Source organism: Python bivittatus, unplaced genomic scaffold, assembly GCF_059951505.1.
Source record: "Python bivittatus isolate LINGU-HERP-01145 unplaced genomic scaffold, Pbiv_v1 ctg000220_np1212, whole genome shotgun sequence".
Taxonomy (NCBI): domain Eukaryota; kingdom Metazoa; phylum Chordata; class Lepidosauria; order Squamata; family Pythonidae; genus Python; species Python bivittatus.
The window spans coordinates 10,563,201-10,581,257 of record NW_028277048.1 but is presented as its reverse complement, the minus strand read 5'-3'; the positions used below and the strand labels follow the sequence as shown (position 1 = coordinate 10,581,257).

At 40.5% G+C, this 18,057-nt stretch overlaps 1 protein-coding gene across 2 annotated transcripts in view; it reads left to right on the top strand.

The window, feature by feature from the left end:
• Positions 1 to 14,989, top strand: part of UBA1 (ubiquitin like modifier activating enzyme 1) — a 36,470-nt gene extending 21,481 nt beyond the window's left edge. For both annotated transcript variants that reach the window (XM_025163642.2, XM_007423605.4), the window contains exons 2-26: positions 2,182 to 2,298; positions 3,625 to 3,683; positions 3,895 to 4,063; positions 4,174 to 4,308; positions 4,641 to 4,747; positions 4,978 to 5,068; positions 5,186 to 5,318; positions 6,229 to 6,326; positions 6,572 to 6,718; positions 7,162 to 7,338; positions 7,558 to 7,665; positions 8,116 to 8,196; positions 8,273 to 8,428; positions 8,709 to 8,874; positions 9,336 to 9,532; positions 9,895 to 9,959; positions 10,220 to 10,415; positions 10,525 to 10,599; positions 11,531 to 11,720; positions 12,145 to 12,233; positions 12,471 to 12,563; positions 13,093 to 13,284; positions 13,911 to 14,012; positions 14,140 to 14,240; positions 14,338 to 14,989. In XM_025163642.2, the coding sequence (XP_025019410.1) occupies positions 2,182 to 2,298; positions 3,625 to 3,683; positions 3,895 to 4,063; positions 4,174 to 4,308; positions 4,641 to 4,747; positions 4,978 to 5,068; positions 5,186 to 5,318; positions 6,229 to 6,326; positions 6,572 to 6,718; positions 7,162 to 7,338; positions 7,558 to 7,665; positions 8,116 to 8,196; positions 8,273 to 8,428; positions 8,709 to 8,874; positions 9,336 to 9,532; positions 9,895 to 9,959; positions 10,220 to 10,415; positions 10,525 to 10,599; positions 11,531 to 11,720; positions 12,145 to 12,233; positions 12,471 to 12,563; positions 13,093 to 13,284; positions 13,911 to 14,012; positions 14,140 to 14,240; positions 14,338 to 14,473 (3,180 nt within the window). In that variant the 3' untranslated portion in view covers positions 14,474 to 14,989. The remainder of the gene's footprint in view (positions 1 to 2,181; positions 2,299 to 3,624; positions 3,684 to 3,894; positions 4,064 to 4,173; positions 4,309 to 4,640; positions 4,748 to 4,977; positions 5,069 to 5,185; positions 5,319 to 6,228; positions 6,327 to 6,571; positions 6,719 to 7,161; positions 7,339 to 7,557; positions 7,666 to 8,115; positions 8,197 to 8,272; positions 8,429 to 8,708; positions 8,875 to 9,335; positions 9,533 to 9,894; positions 9,960 to 10,219; positions 10,416 to 10,524; positions 10,600 to 11,530; positions 11,721 to 12,144; positions 12,234 to 12,470; positions 12,564 to 13,092; positions 13,285 to 13,910; positions 14,013 to 14,139; positions 14,241 to 14,337) is intronic.
• Positions 14,990 to 18,057: the final 3,068 nt, after the last annotated feature.

Genomic DNA, 18,057 nt, shown 5'->3' with positions numbered 1-18,057 from the left:
CTTACCTTGCAGCTAGCATTATAGTTCTTAGGTTTGAGAACCATTGCAGCCATTGAATCTGTGTTACTTTTCCTTTCATGTTGTGGTTTCTCAAGACAGGACCAGATAAATACTAACTTACTGCTAGAACACAGTATCAGCACTTCAAGATAGCATCTGGCTCACATGTATTTTTGATTGTGGTTTTCTTCTGACTGAGGAAATACAGTCATTCATCTCTAACTTGCTGTATCACCGTGGGCTGTCTGTATGGTGTAGGGTGCCATTAATTAATTTAAACTCAGCATATGGAAAAAGAGCTGGATGCTGCCAGAATGCATGCTCATTTATTAAACTTGTGAGGGAGGGCATGCAATAACTCTGCAGGATTGTAAGCAGCTGTTTTTGTAGTAGGAGGATGAATAGAGCTGATATGAGAAGTGCTGAAACCCAAACTGTTATCCCTGAATATCCCTGCCTGTCTCACACAACAAGAATAAATATAGTACTTCTGGATGGATTTAGGCAAGCTGTAGGTAAAGCATTAAGATTCAGAGAATCCTGTTTTTACCTGTTTGAGTATAGGAAGAAATGAGGATATGCTTTCTACCACTGAATTTGTGGTACTGAATAATTAACTTTTCTTTTTCTTCTGTCATCCTTCTTCCTACCTGCATTTACCACTAAATACTAATATATTGTAAAACTGGAATCTGTCAGAATAATTGCAAAAAGTGCTGGACTAAGTATATATTCTGATCATTGGGATTATGCATATTATAAAGCATTTGTATCTACTCAGGGTTAGTATACTACTAGTATACTTAATTTCTAAATATTAATATGTAGATACAGGAATTTTTCAAAATAAAAAATAACTCATTCAGGATTGATGCTTTCCATTCTTAGGATGAACAATGTGTGTTTTCCAAATGAATAAAATGTTTATACATTGCAAAATCCAGGTATTGGGTTACTGGTTTAATTTTTTGCAGTTCACTTTCTAAGGAGTAACACTTGTGGATTTCAGTGGGGCTTCAGAGTTATATATCTAGAGGCATAGAACTGGATCTTCTTAGCGCTAGATTCACAAACTTGCTAAGTGGTAATGGGTATTGCATGAATCCAGCCATTGTAAATCATGGTTTTTGGCTTAACTTGATATGTAAATCTAGCTGTTGTTTGATCAAGTCCAACTTTATATTTAGGGTGTTTCTCTTGGAGTCTTTTTGTCAATTTCTACAGAAGTCTCCCTACTGTACGCTGCTGGAAGGTTTCTTAGAACTATAAAAGCATTTTAATATCACATTCTAATGCTGTGTGAGCAGGGAGCTCATTGGAAATTGCAAATGACCTCATTTTTGCCATCTAAGATTGAATCACTTGCTCATTTTTGACAACTAAAACGGATTCATTAGTAGCCCCACCTTATTCAGCCTATTGATTACTTTCTTTCTATGGCAACTTGGAGATATTTATCAGAAAAGAACAGCTTAGACTGAGGTCATCGGGTTCAGATTTATGCAGTAATAGGTGTGGCACTGAAAAATCACCAGCTTTGTACAGTAGATTAAAAAGGAACCTCTTATTTTAAAACCAAATCAAATCTTTATTATGGTCATAGACCAGCATAGATATTTTAAAACAGAATAACATGCTGTATTGTTTCAGTACACTGGAAATACCTGGGGTTTTTTTCCCTGATGAGAAATCTACTAAGAAAGTCAGTGCCCTTTTCAGTCGATCCACTATAAAGTCCTTTTTTTTTTTTTAGCACGGAACCTAAATCAGGAGATCCACACTTCCACAAAGAAGGTTGTTTTCCACTGTGCTGCTGTTACGTTTGATTAACTGGTATGATTTAGTTGTTTGATATTGCAACTAGCAGCTCCAGTGGGACGCGGGGAATGGTCCCTCCTGCATGTCCTAAGGGACCAGTGGTAACAACATGTTCTTCATATGGAGAAGCTCTTATGATCCCTCAGGCAGCAAAGACTGAGGGCCAGTATTGTGAGGAAATTGCTGACTGTTCCTGCTTCGTTGCAATAGTCACTATTTTTGTATTTCTCTCCCATTCCCACAGGTGCTTAGCCTATTACATAGGATATTTATGTTTTTGGCTAGAGTCATAATCCTGTTGCAAGATGAGCAAATTATCAAACATTGTATTCTCACATTTGTATTTTCCATTGTGGCATTTAGATGTCCAGCTCGCCGTTGTCCAAGAAGCGTCGCTTGGGTGAATCGGAGTCAAAGACGGGTTCAAACTGCTCCTCTGGAAAATCCGTACAGACTGATTTGCGTGAAGCGCCTGCCAACGTAAGTTCCTGAATTGATTACCCCAACATACTGATTAGCTCTGTTTCTCTATCTGCACAGAAAAAATACATTAGTTTTAAGAAGAGCAAGAGTAAAGCATTAATTTTGTTCTTGGTAAAGGGCCTGTTGTCATGATAGAGTTGGCAGAAGATCTTAATAGTACAAAACCACCTACCTCTATGCACTATAGGTCTGTGCTGCCTTTTTGTTTGAGGCTGGGTTGTTGTGTTTGTGTGTATCAGGTATCTAAACTGGGTTTCTAGGTTTTGCTCCCAGATTGTAACAGTAACAGTCCCCCATCATCTGTGAAATTGAGTAGAAACCATTAAGTGCCCAAGTAGTTATATCTTAAATATGTTTATAGATAGCAGTTATTGTAAAATCAGTGCAAGTATTTATACTTCTTTAAAAATGCATAGGATGATCTGGAATCTGCAGCCTTTGATTATATAGAAGCCAAATTCCCTGATTTTTGCATTAACAACTCTTGGGGACCTTTAGTGATGTGCAAAGTTATAAGTTAAGGTACCCATTGTTACCATCTCTTATATCTGGCGTTTTGTACACATTACAACATAAAACTTTCCTGTCCTACTAGAGCAAGTGGTGTAGCAGGCAGGGGGTGGTGTTCTTAGTATGAATCCCCAATCATTCATCCAGTCATGAGACTAAAGACCCTACTTGCACGATTTATGACTGGGTTATGCCCAGCTCTTTCTTAGCCTGGAAAATATGTTTATATTGGACCATTATTTTAAAAAAAAAGGCATTTAGTATTTTGGTTTAATTTTTTTGAGAAATAATTTGGGGCAGGTTGTCAAATATTGGGAAATATTGAGAATGCTACAGATGAGAGTGGGATGGTGAGGGATTGAAAGCTGCAACTTGCCTCCCTGGTAATAGGTAGCCTTAGCTGTGCTCCCAGAAAAATGTGCTCTGCATGCTTCTGTAAGGAATTAATAGGCCTGAAAGTGTGTCTTCATATATTGTTAAAAGGAATACTCACATTTGTCTGGGGGAATGGAGGGATGGAGAATGCTGTAATACCCATTTCCTTTTGTATTCTTATTTCTTGTAATGCAGTTGGGGGGTTGTGGAATACTGTTGCAAGAGTTGCCGTTTGTGATTCAGTTGACCAGGTCTCTTGATTTGCTTTTTGTACTTTATATTTTTCCTTGATAAATAATTAATAATTGAAATGCATTGAGAGTGATAAAATATAGAAATCAAATACTAGCTGTTCTTGGTGTTTTGTGTTTCTTTATCTTATTCTTTTAATGGTCAAAAGGCAGCAAGTGACTAAGTGATTGTGTTTGTTTTTTCCAGGGTATGGCCAAGAATGGAAGTGAAACAGACATTGATGAGGGTCTATACTCAAGGCAGCTGTAAGTATCAAAAGGAGGAGAGCGGGGGAACTACTATTTTGAAAAGCATTTTGTCAGCACGAGTCTAGTATGTGAATAGTAAGTTCTGATGTGTTCTTTTGAACTTTATCAGATGCTGAGAGGAAGCTGCCTTTGTACGGGATGCTCAGTTTTCAAGCTGGACAAACAAGGCACTGAAAATTTAATCCTTTTTTCCATTTGTTCTGAATAGATACGTATTGGGCCATGAGGCAATGAAACGAATGCAGAATGCCAACATCCTGGTATCTGGTTTACGAGGATTAGGTGTGGAGATAGCAAAAAACATCATCTTGGGTGGAGTTAAATCAGTCACAATCCATGATCAGGGCATAGCTGAATGGTCTGATCTCTCTTCCCAGGTAAGATCTTCATCTAGTCACTTAAATGTGGCTCTGTGTGTGATTCCCTATATTGCTCCCTATGTTCACTACTAAAACATTCCCCCCCCCTTCCCCATCCTTTCTTTCAGTTCTACCTTCGTGAGGAAGACCTTGGAAAGAATCGTGCTGAAATATCTCAACCACGGCTAGCTGAGCTCAACTCCTATGTACCTGTTACTGCTTATACTGGGCCCCTCAGTGAGGACTTTCTTAACAATTTCCAGGTACTTTAATTTCTTAGTTTCTCAGAAGAGAGGGTTACTAAGCACATGATGTCAAGAATTATTTTCCTGGGTCAGTAAACGATCTAGTTAGGTATTTGGCCTGTACTTTTTATATGCAGGCACTCGGAGGTAAAAAGTTCCACAAAAATCTAATGTTGTTTTGAGAGTTTCTTCTGCATCACAAAATAAAGTGAAAAAAATAGGATGGGGGAGAAGAAATGGTTGGGGAATTTTGTTTGCCATAGTCCAGGAAGCCTGAACAGTGAGCTGATACTGGAGATCTCTGGATTTCTGGTGTGATCTACTTCAGAGGCTTTTTCTTCCTTTTGCAGGTGGTTGTGCTCACCAATTGTCCCTTGGAGGAACAGCTGCGTATTAGTGATTTCTGTCACACCCAAAATATCAAACTTGTAGTGGCAGATACAAAGGGACTCTTTGGGTAAGACAGGACCTTGTCTCTATACCTTTTTCTGTGCTATGGCTATTTCCTTCAGTAGGGTTCTCTTTTCTGTTTGGGATGAGCTGCTTTGGGAGTCCTACCCTCCATGTGTGGTGTGCCCCACAGCCCAGATATGGGCTCCCAATCTTGGCTTTTAAGGCCATCTGTCACAATGCTGTGGATGCTCCAGGGGCCCCTAACTTCATCCATTTTCTCTCTCTCTCTTACAGCCAGTTGTTCTGTGACTTTGGTGAGAACATGGTTGTGACAGACACCAATGGAGAACAGCCACTTAGTGCTATGGTCTCAATGATTACTAAGGTAATTACTTCTTGTGGCTGCCAGTTAGGGCTCTCCTTTTGAGGTAGATTTATTGATTTTCTTAGTGAGACACATTGTAGGTCTTAACAGAATTTTACTCAACTTTTTCCTGTGCAGGGGTGCCCTGGAGAGGTAACCTGTCTGGATGAGGCTCGGCATGGTTTTGAAAGTGGAGACTTTGTTTCTTTCATGGAAGTTGAGGGGATGAAAGAGCTTAACAGCTGTGAACCAATGGAAATCAAAGTGTTGGGTGAGGCACAGTGTTACTTTGACTCAGTAGCACAAAATTTAAATGTCACTGGAATGGAATATCTGTCAGAATCAGTTTCTTGTTTAATGTTTGACAAAATTACCTGAATTGGTATGTTGGAATCATGGAGAGTGCCTAATATGTAATGTTAATTTGGAATTTTAGCCTGAGCTATCCTATAAGTGACAGCCAGTTTGGTGTAGTGGTTAAAAATACCAGGCTAGTAACTGAGTTCTAGGGCTGTTGTAGGCACAAAGTCAGTTGGGTGGTTTTGGGCCAGTCACACTTTCTCAGCCCTAGGAAGAAGGCAAGGGCAAACTATTTCCAAAGTGGTTGCCAAGAAAATTGCAGAGACTTGTCCAAGAGTGAAGACTGACTTGAAGGGGCAAAAACAAACAAAAAAGAACCCTACAAACATTGAATGGGCTGTGAGTCATAAACATGCCAGAAATAAGCGTTTTAGAAAATACGGAAGGATATTTATTGTAGCACTCTCATTCTCTTGTAAGAGCAAATTTAATTTTTTCTGATCTCCTGAGAATGCTCCAGTTCTTTATTCAGAATAAAATTCCTCTGGCACTGAATAACAGAAGTGTTTTCCACAATCTGTATCTTCCCTTTGCTGCTTGTTTATTGCAACATGGGGGCATATTTCTTTTCTTCCACAATTACTTGCAATTTAATCATATTGTGGAAGTATCAGAAAAATCGCTTCTTATTTCTTCCTCCTGGCTATTAAGAAAGTTTCTCTAAGACTGTGGTAATTTGACATGACTGTTGAGGCCTCTTGGTCCAAGCTAATACTGCGATTCTGCAGTGCCGTTGTTGTTTTTTTTCCAGTGCAATTCTTTGCCTGTGGCCATGGATGTGACGTGACGTGTGTATGGGTGTACTTCTCATTCTTTTCTAGGCCCCTACACATTTAGTATTGGTGACACCTCCAACTTTTCAGACTATGTACGTGGCGGCATTGTTACCCAGGTCAAAATGCCAAAGAAGATTAGCTTTGTAAGTGTCCTTTCTGACAGGTTCTGCCTTTTTTTTTTTTGCTGGGCAAATTCCCACGGTTCCCAGCAGTGTTCTTGCATTGGAACAGTCTGGCACCCTTTGATCTGCATGTGCCTGTTCTTGGGTGGTATCTAGGCACCGGCTTGGAGGTTGGAAGTAAGCAACTTGCCTATGGAAAAGGGTAGCTGTGAAGGCATTGCTACCTACTTTCAATCTCATTGGGATCTCTGTTATTTTTCTTTCAGAAATCTCTGCGTTCCTCTCTGCCAGAGCCAGAGTTCGTCCTCACTGACTTTGGCAAATTTGATCGGCCAGGCCAGCTGCATTTAGGATTTCAGGCCTTGCATGAGTTCCACAAGAAGCATGGCCATTTCCCCAAGCCTCGTAATCAGGTAGGCTGTTTGGGTTCCCCATTTCTCTTTCCAGTTTGCATGTTGACGTGTTTTTTCTAGTCACAGCAGTTCATATTAATCGCAAAAAACATAGACACTGTTGCAAGCAAAATCGCTAATCAAAGAAAAATTCTGGGAATACTTGCGTAAATCTTGTACAAAGTTGCTCACTTTCCTTTACTTAATCTGGTTGAATATGTTACGTTAAATACAATGCATTTTTTACTCGGGGACAACTGGTTATGGAGGATGATTGTTTTATGTAGTGCTTAGGCATTTTTTTTAAATGATAGCCATCATTTTAATTTTTAAAAATCATACAGACTGCATTAAGCACTGACGAAAAGGTTAGCATTTATGATTTTGATGAAAAACAGCTTCTCCTCGCAGCTGCTATGAAGCCTTTCCTTAGCCTTGATCTGACTTCTTCCGTTCTTCCTCAGGCAGATGCTAGTGAGGTGCTATCTTTGGTGAAGGATCTGAATGAGCAAGCAGCGCCCCCACTTAAGCAAGAGCATTTGAATGAGGACATCATCAAGGAAGTGGCTTTCCAAGCCTCTGGAGATCTGGCACCTGTCAATGCCTTCATTGGAGGCCTAGCTGCACAAGAGGTTATGAAGGTAAAATATTTGAAAAGCTGGCCTGGTAATAAAAAGCGTGCTACTTAGTCCATGTCTCCCTTAACTAGCAGCTTTGGATTTGGTAAACAAATCCTAGCCTCTGTAATAGGATACAGTGTGATGGTATATAATGCCAGTTCGTTCCTGAAGTTGCTTTTTCAGACCGAACTCAACAATGTGGTGTCAAAGTGATGTTTTTTGTCTATGTCTCTGTTTCAGGCCTGTTCAGGCAAATTCATGCCTATCACCCAGTGGCTGTATTTTGATGCACTGGAATGCTTGCCTGAGGAAAATAAGGATGCCCTGACTGAGGAAAATTGTAGTCCTGTGAGTAATTAGCATAAGGCTTAAGATGTACACTGGGAATAGTGAAAAAAGTGCTCCTCAAGATGGCCGGGAAAGCCATTTGTAGGCCAGGACGCTTATATATTAAGGCCCAGGGCCAAAACATTGAGTGGTTTTAATTGTTTATACTAAATCTGAAGGTGGAGTATATTACAATGTATTCTGTTCTATGAGACATTTTTGGTAAGCAACTGAAGTTGCATGTAAGACCAGGCACAGGCTCATAATTAAGTTATTGTACTGTGTAAATGAAAAGAGCAGTGTTGGAAATATGAAACTTTGAAGTAGCATATAAACAAAATGCAATGTTCTTCATTTATAGTAATAAAACAGTTATGTTGTTATTTTGAGCAGGATTAAGGAAATGGGGAAATCCCATACTTGGGAGAACAGGTACAAACTGGTTGTCTCTTTTTCCCCCTGTCTTGATAGAAACATTGCCGATACGATGGGCAGATTGCTGTCTTTGGCAGTGAATTACAGGTTAAATTGAGCCAGCAAAAATACTTTTTGGTGAGTCTTGGCATGATTTTTCAATTTCTTGGTGTTTCCATCCCAGCAACCTGCTGACATTTTTTCTCTTTCCTAGGTTGGTGCTGGTGCCATTGGCTGTGAACTGCTGAAAAACTTTGCTATGATTGGTCTAGGATGCGGGCAAGGGGGAGAGGTGGCTGTGACTGACATGGACACCATTGAGAAGTCCAATCTCAACCGGCAATTCCTCTTCCGGCCTTGGGATGTTACGGTCAGTTCCATTAGTATCGAGGGTGGGGTTCCTGATGTTCCAGAAGGTCAGTCATGGGGTTTTCTATGAAAAACTGACATGGTTTGCCTTGAGAGTTTGGGGGAGGTTCAACAGTTGATTTTGGCAAACCTAAGGGCCAGAAACCTGCCATTTTATGATCCATTGTGATACTGTGTTTGCTCCTTATTTTCAGTTTTTTTTTCCCCCCCAGTGGTAAGTCTGGAAGCTATAAAGTGAGTTTCTGTACCCAGGGTAAGGCTGAATTTTTCAATCTATCTAGAAAATGAAATCTGATACAGCAGCAGCTGCTGTGAAAGAAATGAATCCAAACATTCACATCACAAGCCACCAAGATCGTGTAGGCCCAGACACTGAACGTGTTTATGATGACGACTTCTTTGAGAACCTTGATGGAGTGGCAAATGCACTGGACAATGTGGATGCTAGTATGTATCTGCAAGTGGTTTTCTTACTCATCTGGACATTACAAAGATATCTGGGGGCAGGGGGACAGCTGCAGCCAGATTAATGTAGCTAAGCTTTATGCCATTGTGCTTACATTAATACAGAGTAGGCAAGAATGTGACCAATTCCAATGATTTTTGAAACCATGCCAAGAGTTCAGACAGAATGAAATCAAGTCATCATCAAAGGGGGTTACATTATCTTCAAAATTTAACTTTAAAAATGAATTGGTTGTAAGTAACTGAAGATTAGATTTGTCTGCTTCTCTGGGTCATAAATGTTCTCACAGCAAATACATAGTTATTGAAATGAAATGTTAAGAGTGCTCTTGCTTTCAGCACTCAAAACACAAATGATGCAACTTTCCTTACTTGATGCTTTTAGTCTCCAGTGCTATCCTGGCTTGCAGTCATTCACTATTTTCTTGTATAATTGTCTTTAGGGATGTACATGGATCGTCGCTGTGTCTACTACCGCAAGCCCCTGCTGGAATCAGGGACACTGGGGACCAAAGGGAACATCCAGGTGGTGATCCCATTCCTTACAGAGTCATACAGCTCTAGCCAAGATCCACCTGAGAAATCTATCCCTATCTGTACACTGAAGAACTTTCCTAATGCTATTGAGCATACTCTGCAGGTGAGACTACAATGACATAAATGCTTAATAGCAACAGTAATGGGTTATCTTTGTAGTTGCAGTGTGATAGTGGCCCTTTCTGGTCAGATCATCTTGCTGTGGCATGGGCAGGGAGTTGTCTTTTCAGTATGTTGCCTGTGGCTCCTGCTTCCTGTCTCTCTAAGGAGCAAACTGGATTCCCGCTTCACCTTTTTAGCAGGTTCTGCTGACTTCTATATATCAACTAGAGTGCAGTTTTTTATTTTGTCTAATTCCATTTAGTATAAGACAGTCAAACTACTGTTACACACATCAGCACTTGGTGATACCAAATGGTCTAACTTCTGCATCAAGGCTGGAACTCTTATTGTTTTATTTTCCAGTGGGCCCGTGATGAATTTGAAGGCCTTTTCAAGCAGCCTGCAGAGAACGTCAACCAGTATATCACGTAAGTACTGTACTGTACTGAAGGCCCAAAATCAGCTAGAGGTGGTTACATTTTCATTATAAACACTAAAGTGTAGCTCCATGCATTGATTGATTTGACACTAGCCAATAACGTGTAATGCTTCTCTGATCATCTCTAATAAAGCAAATGGATTCAGAATGGTGAAAACATGTACCTGTAATTGTGGTGTGGCTTTGCAGTTGCTGTTAGTTTCAGGAAAAATCTAAAAAATCACTGAGCCAGCTCTCATTTTCTTCCAGAGACTCCAAATTTATGGAGCGGACCCAGAAGCTGCCTGGCACTCAACCTTTAGAGGTTTTGGAAGCTGTATACAAAAGCTTAGTGACTGACCGTCCTAAATCATGGGCTGACTGTGTGGCCTGGGCTTGTAATCATTGGCATACCCAGTATAGCAACAATATTCGTCAGTTGCTACACAACTTCCCCCCAAACCAGGTGAGTTGGTAAGGATTGCTGTGTCATGGTCTCATCCCTTCTTTATAGTGGTAAAATGGTATGTTTTGTTCTGTTGTCCTCTTAATTCTATTTCCATTTTCCTTTTCAGAAAACTAATTCAGGAACCCTCTTCTGGTCAGGTCCAAAGCGATGTCCTCACCCACTCACTTTTGATGTCAAAAATGTAAGCATTATGATCTGCTTGAAAATTGAAAAATTCACTAATTAGATGATAGGTGGTGGAAGAAATGGATTCCTACTTCTGTCTGCTGCCCTTAAAAAGTGCAGTACTGGTATCATATTTAAATGTAGATGTTCTTTAAAATAAAGTTATAGAAAGAGAACCATGGAAGGAAAGGAATAAGGCTTACAGTTTGTCCATTTTGGAAAAGGAATAGACTGCTAGCTGGTGAATGAACTACTGCAAGTTTCAGTGAGAAGCGAAGACATTTTTGCTGAACAGTGAAATAGGTAATCAGAAGTCTAAATCACCTATCTCAGGCTCCTTCTGATCACTCCCAGAGAGGTATAGGGGATAAAAGAAAAATTATGCAAAATAATTTATGAACAGTTCTGCTTTAGATCTGATTATCATATTTAGGGGTCAGAATAATTCCTTTGGGTTAGTTTTGGCTAAAGGCACCATGTTAGAGAGACCACTAGTATTTAATTTGGATCTTTTGCTTAAACTGCCTTGGTTATTGCAACTTCAGAGGAATAGATGTTTGTTGGTAGAAAAAAAAGTCTTGCGGCACTTCAACAAAATTACTGCATAAGCTATGGAACACAGTCCAACAGATGCATGGAATATAATTCTCAGGAGGAAAAAAAATATATGCGTACAGCTATTGTTGGAAAGGGAGATGTAGCATATATGGCAGCTTGTTAGAAGACTGGGTGAAACCTAGGGGTGATACGATTAAGCTGAAGTAGATAGTCTTCAGTTCTCTTCTACGTAAACGATATAACTATATCTATGGATTCATTTTAGGTAGTGGGTTCAGATAGAAGCTGGTTGCTGATGTAACTTCATTGGTCACAGGATAGAATGTTCAATTAAAAAGGCTGAATTCAGAAAAGCCGCCTGTCTGACTCAACTAATGTTGCCTCCACAGCCTTTGCACATGGATTATGTAGTGGCAGCTGCAAACTTGTTTGCCCAAACATATGGCATCACTGGCACTAGAGACAGAGAAGCTATTGTGGAGCTGCTGTGCCAGGTGCAGGTTCCAGAATTCACTCCCAAGTCTGGCGTCCGCATCCATATCTCTGATCAGGAGCTACAGAATGCCAATGCTTCAGTTGGTAAGAACTCAGATTGAGATGGGTCTGCCAAAGGCAAGATTTTAATTTCAAAGAAAAGCAAAGAATGGCAGGGCTTGAATGAGAACCTCTTCTCTCTGAATAATTTTCATTCTATTGAATGGAGGACCCAGTTTCTTCTCTAAGTGTTTCTGTCTCCCACAATTTCCCTGTGCAGATTTTGATTTACTGTTTCATTTCTGGAGCAATTCTTGTGCAGCTTGCAGGATTACTATCAGGTTGTAATACTTTTTTTGAAATGCTTTGCATGGATTCATGGTAGAATTTGACCACTAAACAAGTTTAGGGCTTTGAAATTGCAATGCACTAAATCAGTTTAGGGCAGAGAGGATCTTAGATTGCTGTGAAAGAGGTGACATGCATTGTAGTAGTCTTTTCCAAGATCTATGCTTTTTTTTTTTTTTAGATGACAGCCGATTGGAAGAGCTAAAATCTTCACTTCCGAGTCCTCAGCAACTTCATGACTTCAGGATGTTTCCAGTTGATTTTGAAAAAGTAAGACAAACTAAATGAATAAACTGTTATTTAACTATAATCTGACATCAGAATGATACCAGAAGTGATCTCTGCCGTCTGGTTTTGAAGCCATGGGCAAGCTTCTGGTTTTGCCTTGGAAGCTGCTCCAGGCTTTTTTCACTGTGCAGTTCCCAAAGCCAAAAGCATTTTTTGAGGACTGTGACATTGCAGTAGATCACTGGTTGTAACTGTCACTTTATTTATATTAAATTTCAGGATGATGACACAAATTTCCATATGGATTTTATTGTGGCTGCTTCCAACTTGCGAGCTGAAAATTATGATATTCCTCCTGCTGACCGGCATAAGGTAGGCTTACTCTGATGGATAATGTACAGTAGAATGTATTAGAGGTGTGAGTGTGATGGAATGGAATTATGAAGGCCAGATTCAAGGAGAATAGCATTTTCTTTCATCTCCTGAGGCGAGAGGGAGAGATAAGAGGATGAGACTGGCACCTCCCTGAGGAATTCACAGTGTTGTGGCTAGCATTACTTGGGAACTGGGGTTTCAGTCTGGGAAGATTCTTGCTAGAGGTTGTACCTAATAAACATTGCTGGACTGAATTTACATGGTCTCTTGGAGTTCCTTGGGCTAGGCCTGACAGTGAGGGAGACAGTGCAGACTTTTCATATATCCCAGCCTCAGCTTCAGCCATGGGAAGCTCACTGGGTGACTTTGAGCCAATCACTCTCTGTCGGCCTGACCTATCTCACCTCGTTGAAAATCTGAGGGAGGAAGTGCTATGTACATTGCCTTGAGCTCCTGAATGCAAGGTGGGGTATAAATCTAATAAGTAAAAAATAAATAAAAGAAGCTCCTATTTTTCTCTTTTCAGAGCAAGTTGATTGCAGGGAAAATTATACCTGCAATTGCCACGACGACTGCAGCTGTAGTAGGCTTGGTATGTCTAGAACTATACAAAGTAATACAGGGCCACAAGCGACTTGAATCCTACAAGAATGGTTTCCTTAACCTGGCCTTGCCTTTCTTTGGCTTCTCTGAGCCTATTGCTTGCCCCAAGAATAAGGTGAGTGAAGTGACTTTTGTTCACATATATTCATACTCTCTTGTTCGTACAAGTGGTCTCTGGTATTAAATGGAAAAATATTCTTTTCAACTTGCATTTGATAGTCCCTCCTTTGATAGCAAAGACTATGTTAACATTACTAAGGCTTGTCAAAGTTTTTCCCTTCTGGTAGATGTTTTGCAAGTGGGATATCTCTCCTTAGCAATTTAAGGTGGAGAAAGGAGAGAAAGCCAGATGCATGGTGAAGCCTCTTGGAAGTATACCTCGATCAACATTTCTAAGAGAGTTTATCTAATTACTTCCTAATATTTTTAGATGTTTCATACAATGCCCCTTTCATTTCTTTTGTTTCTGTACTTGTTGCTTTGTTTTCACTGTCCTCATCTGTTAGGGGAGAATACTTCTATCCCTTTTCTCCTTGTGTTAATTGGGTAGAGACATAGAAATCAAGAGAGTGGCTCTAAGATCTTTCACATGTGCTCACATTAGAAATTATGAATAACTACGATGCCTTATTATGTGGAGTGAATGACCATAAATTATGCTTCTGTCTGTCTGAGTTGCATTTTCTGTTGAGCATTAACTGTAATAACTAACATTTGTATTAACGTTTTTTTTTTGTTCAGTATTATAATACTGAATGGACTTTATGGGACCGCTTTGAGGTGCAAGGTATCCAGCCTGATGGACAGGAGATGACACTGCGTGAGTTCCTGGCCTATTTCAAGGTAAGAATTGAGAGGATCCCAGTCACCGTTTGTCACAATAGGTTAATGGCTGCAGAAGGAGGGTTTCTAATGGAGATGAAAAGAAATTCAACAAAAAACCATTTTTTTCTTTCCTTCCCACATGTAGAAAGAGTACAAGCTGGAGATAACAATGCTGTCCCAAGGAGTCTCTATGCTTTACTCATTTTTTATGCAGCCAGCTAAGCTGAAGGAGCGCCACGATCAGCCGTATGTATTGTTTAAGAGTGTTTGAACAGGGGCGCTGGATACTTCCATTGAATTGGCATCTGTCTGATGGCTGCCCTTTTCTTCTCCCCACACCCAGGATGACGGAGATTGTCACCAGAGTTTCCAAGAAGAAGATTGGGCGTCATGTGAAGGCCCTGGTCTTTGAGTTGTGCTGCAATGACGACAGTGGCGAAGACACAGAGGTGCCGTATGTGCGCTACACCATCCGCTAGCAGCCCCATTGCTAGCACTGCCCACTTGCCTGCCACGGACTGTTAGTGCGGGGGAGGATCTGCCTCCCTCCCTCACCTGTCACGGTTAAAGTGACTCAAAACATGAAATAACTTTTGTAATCTTTTAGGATTTTTTTTCCTTTTTTTGTGTCCATCAGGGCCTGGGAAATTCTCCACTCCTGCGGCTGCTCCCTCTTATCCTTAGCCCGTGCAGTTATGTCATGTTATTGAGGCGCCTTAACACCCACTTCCCATTCTGTCCTTTCCTGTTAATGTTAGTCGTGTTGTGTTTTGGCTCCTGGACCACCTCCTCTCCTTCATCCCTATTACTCACTGGTAAGGGAAGCTGCTGTCCTCTCATCCTGAGGAAGCAGCTAGTAACAGGAAATGCCCCTTTGTTGTCTTCTGAGAACTTGCCCGGGCTGGCTTTGCGGGGAGAGGATACGAGTGGGTAGAGAGTGTAGGTCAGAACTGATAAGAGAAGTAAATGAGTCAATAAACATTTGCAAAAGCCAATAGTCCTTTATTGTTCAAGTGGAGTGGGGAGAGTTGCTATGTACATAACATAAAACTTTGGTCCCGGTTCAGATGCTTGGCATTCCTCGTATGCTAGCAAACTCCTAATTTATCTTGATTTATAGCATAATTTCTCATTTTTTGAAACCAGCTTGTGTTTCCATTATAATCAGGTGTTTAATGCTATTGTCTGAAAATTTTCTTCTAATCCTCTGCTGTGAATTTTTTGTATCTTGCTGCTTGTTTGTTTGTGACATCTGGAATAATACAGTGACAACCATACTGTCTATCCTTGAACTCCTAATGAAGTTAGGTGCATGTATATAGACTAGGCTGGAAGCAGCTTCACTCCTGTATGTCCATGCACTGGTTCTATATGTTGGCTAAGGTCCTAATCTAGTCAGTCATCATTTATCAGTTCTTTGGCTATATGAAGAAGCTGTTTCATTATTTATGTTTCTAAATTTTCTTAAATTGGCATCCACTGAAAGGTAGGACTCAGAGGGGTGAATGATTATAAAGTTCCTTGTTTACAAAGAAAGATAGATTCTATTGACTACTTCAGTGACAATAGTTTACAAACTTCTGTGAGCTTTACAGCATTCCTTTAGTCTATAAAATCTTTTGAATTTTGAATCCATACATTTTGGATGGGACATAAATAAGGTGTCTGCATTTTCAGAAACTGGGTAGCATTTTTATTTATTTCTACTTTTCTACAATATATAAACAGTCCTGTGTACTTATGCACAGTTTGATTGGCTGCTGTAGTGTTAAAGATGCTCCTCACTCTATAAGCAATTTTTTCAGAATATATTTAAGCTTATATGCATCAAGCAGGCAATTTCTATTTAGAGTTGTAGCTCTAATTAGCAAATTTATCTTGGAATGTGAAAGCTGTACAGCTTTGCTACTACAGTCAGGTAAAATCATTGTGGCATTGTCTTTGGAAGCTGCAGAAATCTAATGGCTGTTAGTTGATATTCATATTTATTCACATATTTTCACAACTTCATAATTAAATGAGTTATGCTGCTGTTTCAGTGGCACAGCTGATGAGTTTGCAACATGCTAAGCCAGCTTGATCAACCATGGTTTATTGAACCACAGTTGGCTATGTTCACATAACACACTTGTAAAATTATAGTTTACAGGCACAAAGCTGGATTCATAACATGCATGCCAAAGCCAAACAATTCACAGTATGGTTTATCCACTAAGTTCTTAGGGGACTTCCATCATGTGCTTTAGCAAATGCATTTGTGAGAAAACATCAATTTTGTTTCCCAAATGGATTTTCACAGAATCTTGTGAAGGCTTACATGAAAGGATTTTAACGGATTGGTGAACTCATTTTGCAACTACTACTTGTCTTTCTCATCCCAGAAGGAATTTGACAGAATTGGCCAATTTGATCATATGACACTAATTTTAAAGGTGGCAGTTATTGCCATTCAAAGATGTGAATAGAATTGCACTTCAGTTCTACAAGTATCCTATGTTACTGCAAAGAATATCATCTTGATGCTTTTTATAAACCCTCTTAATGCTTTCCTAAAATCCATGTGTAGTGATTGAATTGGGGCTTAATTTTTGAAATGAGGTATCAAAGTATCAGTTTTTCTAATCTCCTTTGTGCGGAAGAAAATAGTAACATAAAGAGAATGCTATCAGGGAAAAAAAGTTCAAATGCATATGTTGCCATAAAAATATGCAATGAGTTTACTATAGATTTTATAAATTAATGTAGGGGAAAACAGCCTGGCCTTTTTCTAGTGTTGGACTGCAAATTAGCATGTTAGCTAGGATTGATGGATGTTAAGAGTGTACCAACATCCAAATATCATAGATGACAATAGTAGATTAAATTTAAATCTAGTTTCTATACACGAGATGTAATCCTGTTTAATGTTAGGCCTTTTCTGGCTGTCATGTTCATTCCTTTTGCCCATATATTTCTATTTAATATTGGCTGCCAGAAGATCCTAGAAGTTTTAACCTCTAGCATCTGCAAGTTTAGTTCTTCCATCTTTAGGGTGAAGTGCATATATAACTGGGGGCTGGATAACTTCTCTGCAGCCCCCATTTGTAGCTAGGAAGCCACAGCTCTTCCCTATACTTGGACTTATCCAAATGTGTTGGAATTGCAGTCTCAAAAGCATACCAAACAACTACAATTCCGTTTTGACTTCTGGCATATTTAGGTAAGGTTGCCAGGACTGGCTTGTTGCTGCCGCCTGTATATGCTTATCTAAAGTACAGGGTGGAGAGAGGTCTTAGAAACTGGAAACAAACTCTCGCGTACGTTTGCTTCATCTCATCATCCTAGTATATAAAAGCAGATCACAACACTCTGGTTCTTCCAGTTCAGTCTCGCTCAATGGTCTGGCTACCTATGAAGTCCTTCTGGATGTTCGTCGAAAGTGAACTTTTCCCGCCCTCCCCCCGGCTCCACTGAGCCTTCACTACGAGAACATCCTTTGAGTCCGGGGCTGTAGAGGACCGTCTGGCTGCTCAAGGGGCTTCACTTAACCAATTGGCACAGGCGTCAGACAGAGTCCGCTGGGAGGTTTTCGGGTGGGGAGGCGGGGAAAGGGAGGCACCATTTCCTTTCGCCTCTGGGGGCGCGAGTGAGAAGCCTCCAAGATGGCTGCCACGGAAAATCACTTTGTCCTGGAGAGCGATAACCGGGCGGGAAGCAAAGCTACATGTGTTGGTTGAGGGGGGAGTGGTAGCGAGGGTTAAAGGGGCGGAGCTTGCCGGGAAAGTCCCCATTGGTTTGAGCTGACCCTATATCGCTGAGCAGGCGTGGCTTCTGACCTAAACCCGCCTTTGCCGGGAAATGACTTGAGTCCCTTCATCGCCCGCCCTAATTGGTCGCCGCACGCGACCAACGACAACCAAGTCTGTGAAAGGGATGGCCCGCCTTCCGTGTGTAGTTGGACAATTTTTTACTTAATCCAGGCACGATTGGTCTACCCCGACTGCCTATCAGATTTTTCTGGAGGTGGCTGGCGATTGGTCCTCGTGGTCCATCATTCCGGAATCAGACAGCGCCCGATGACACG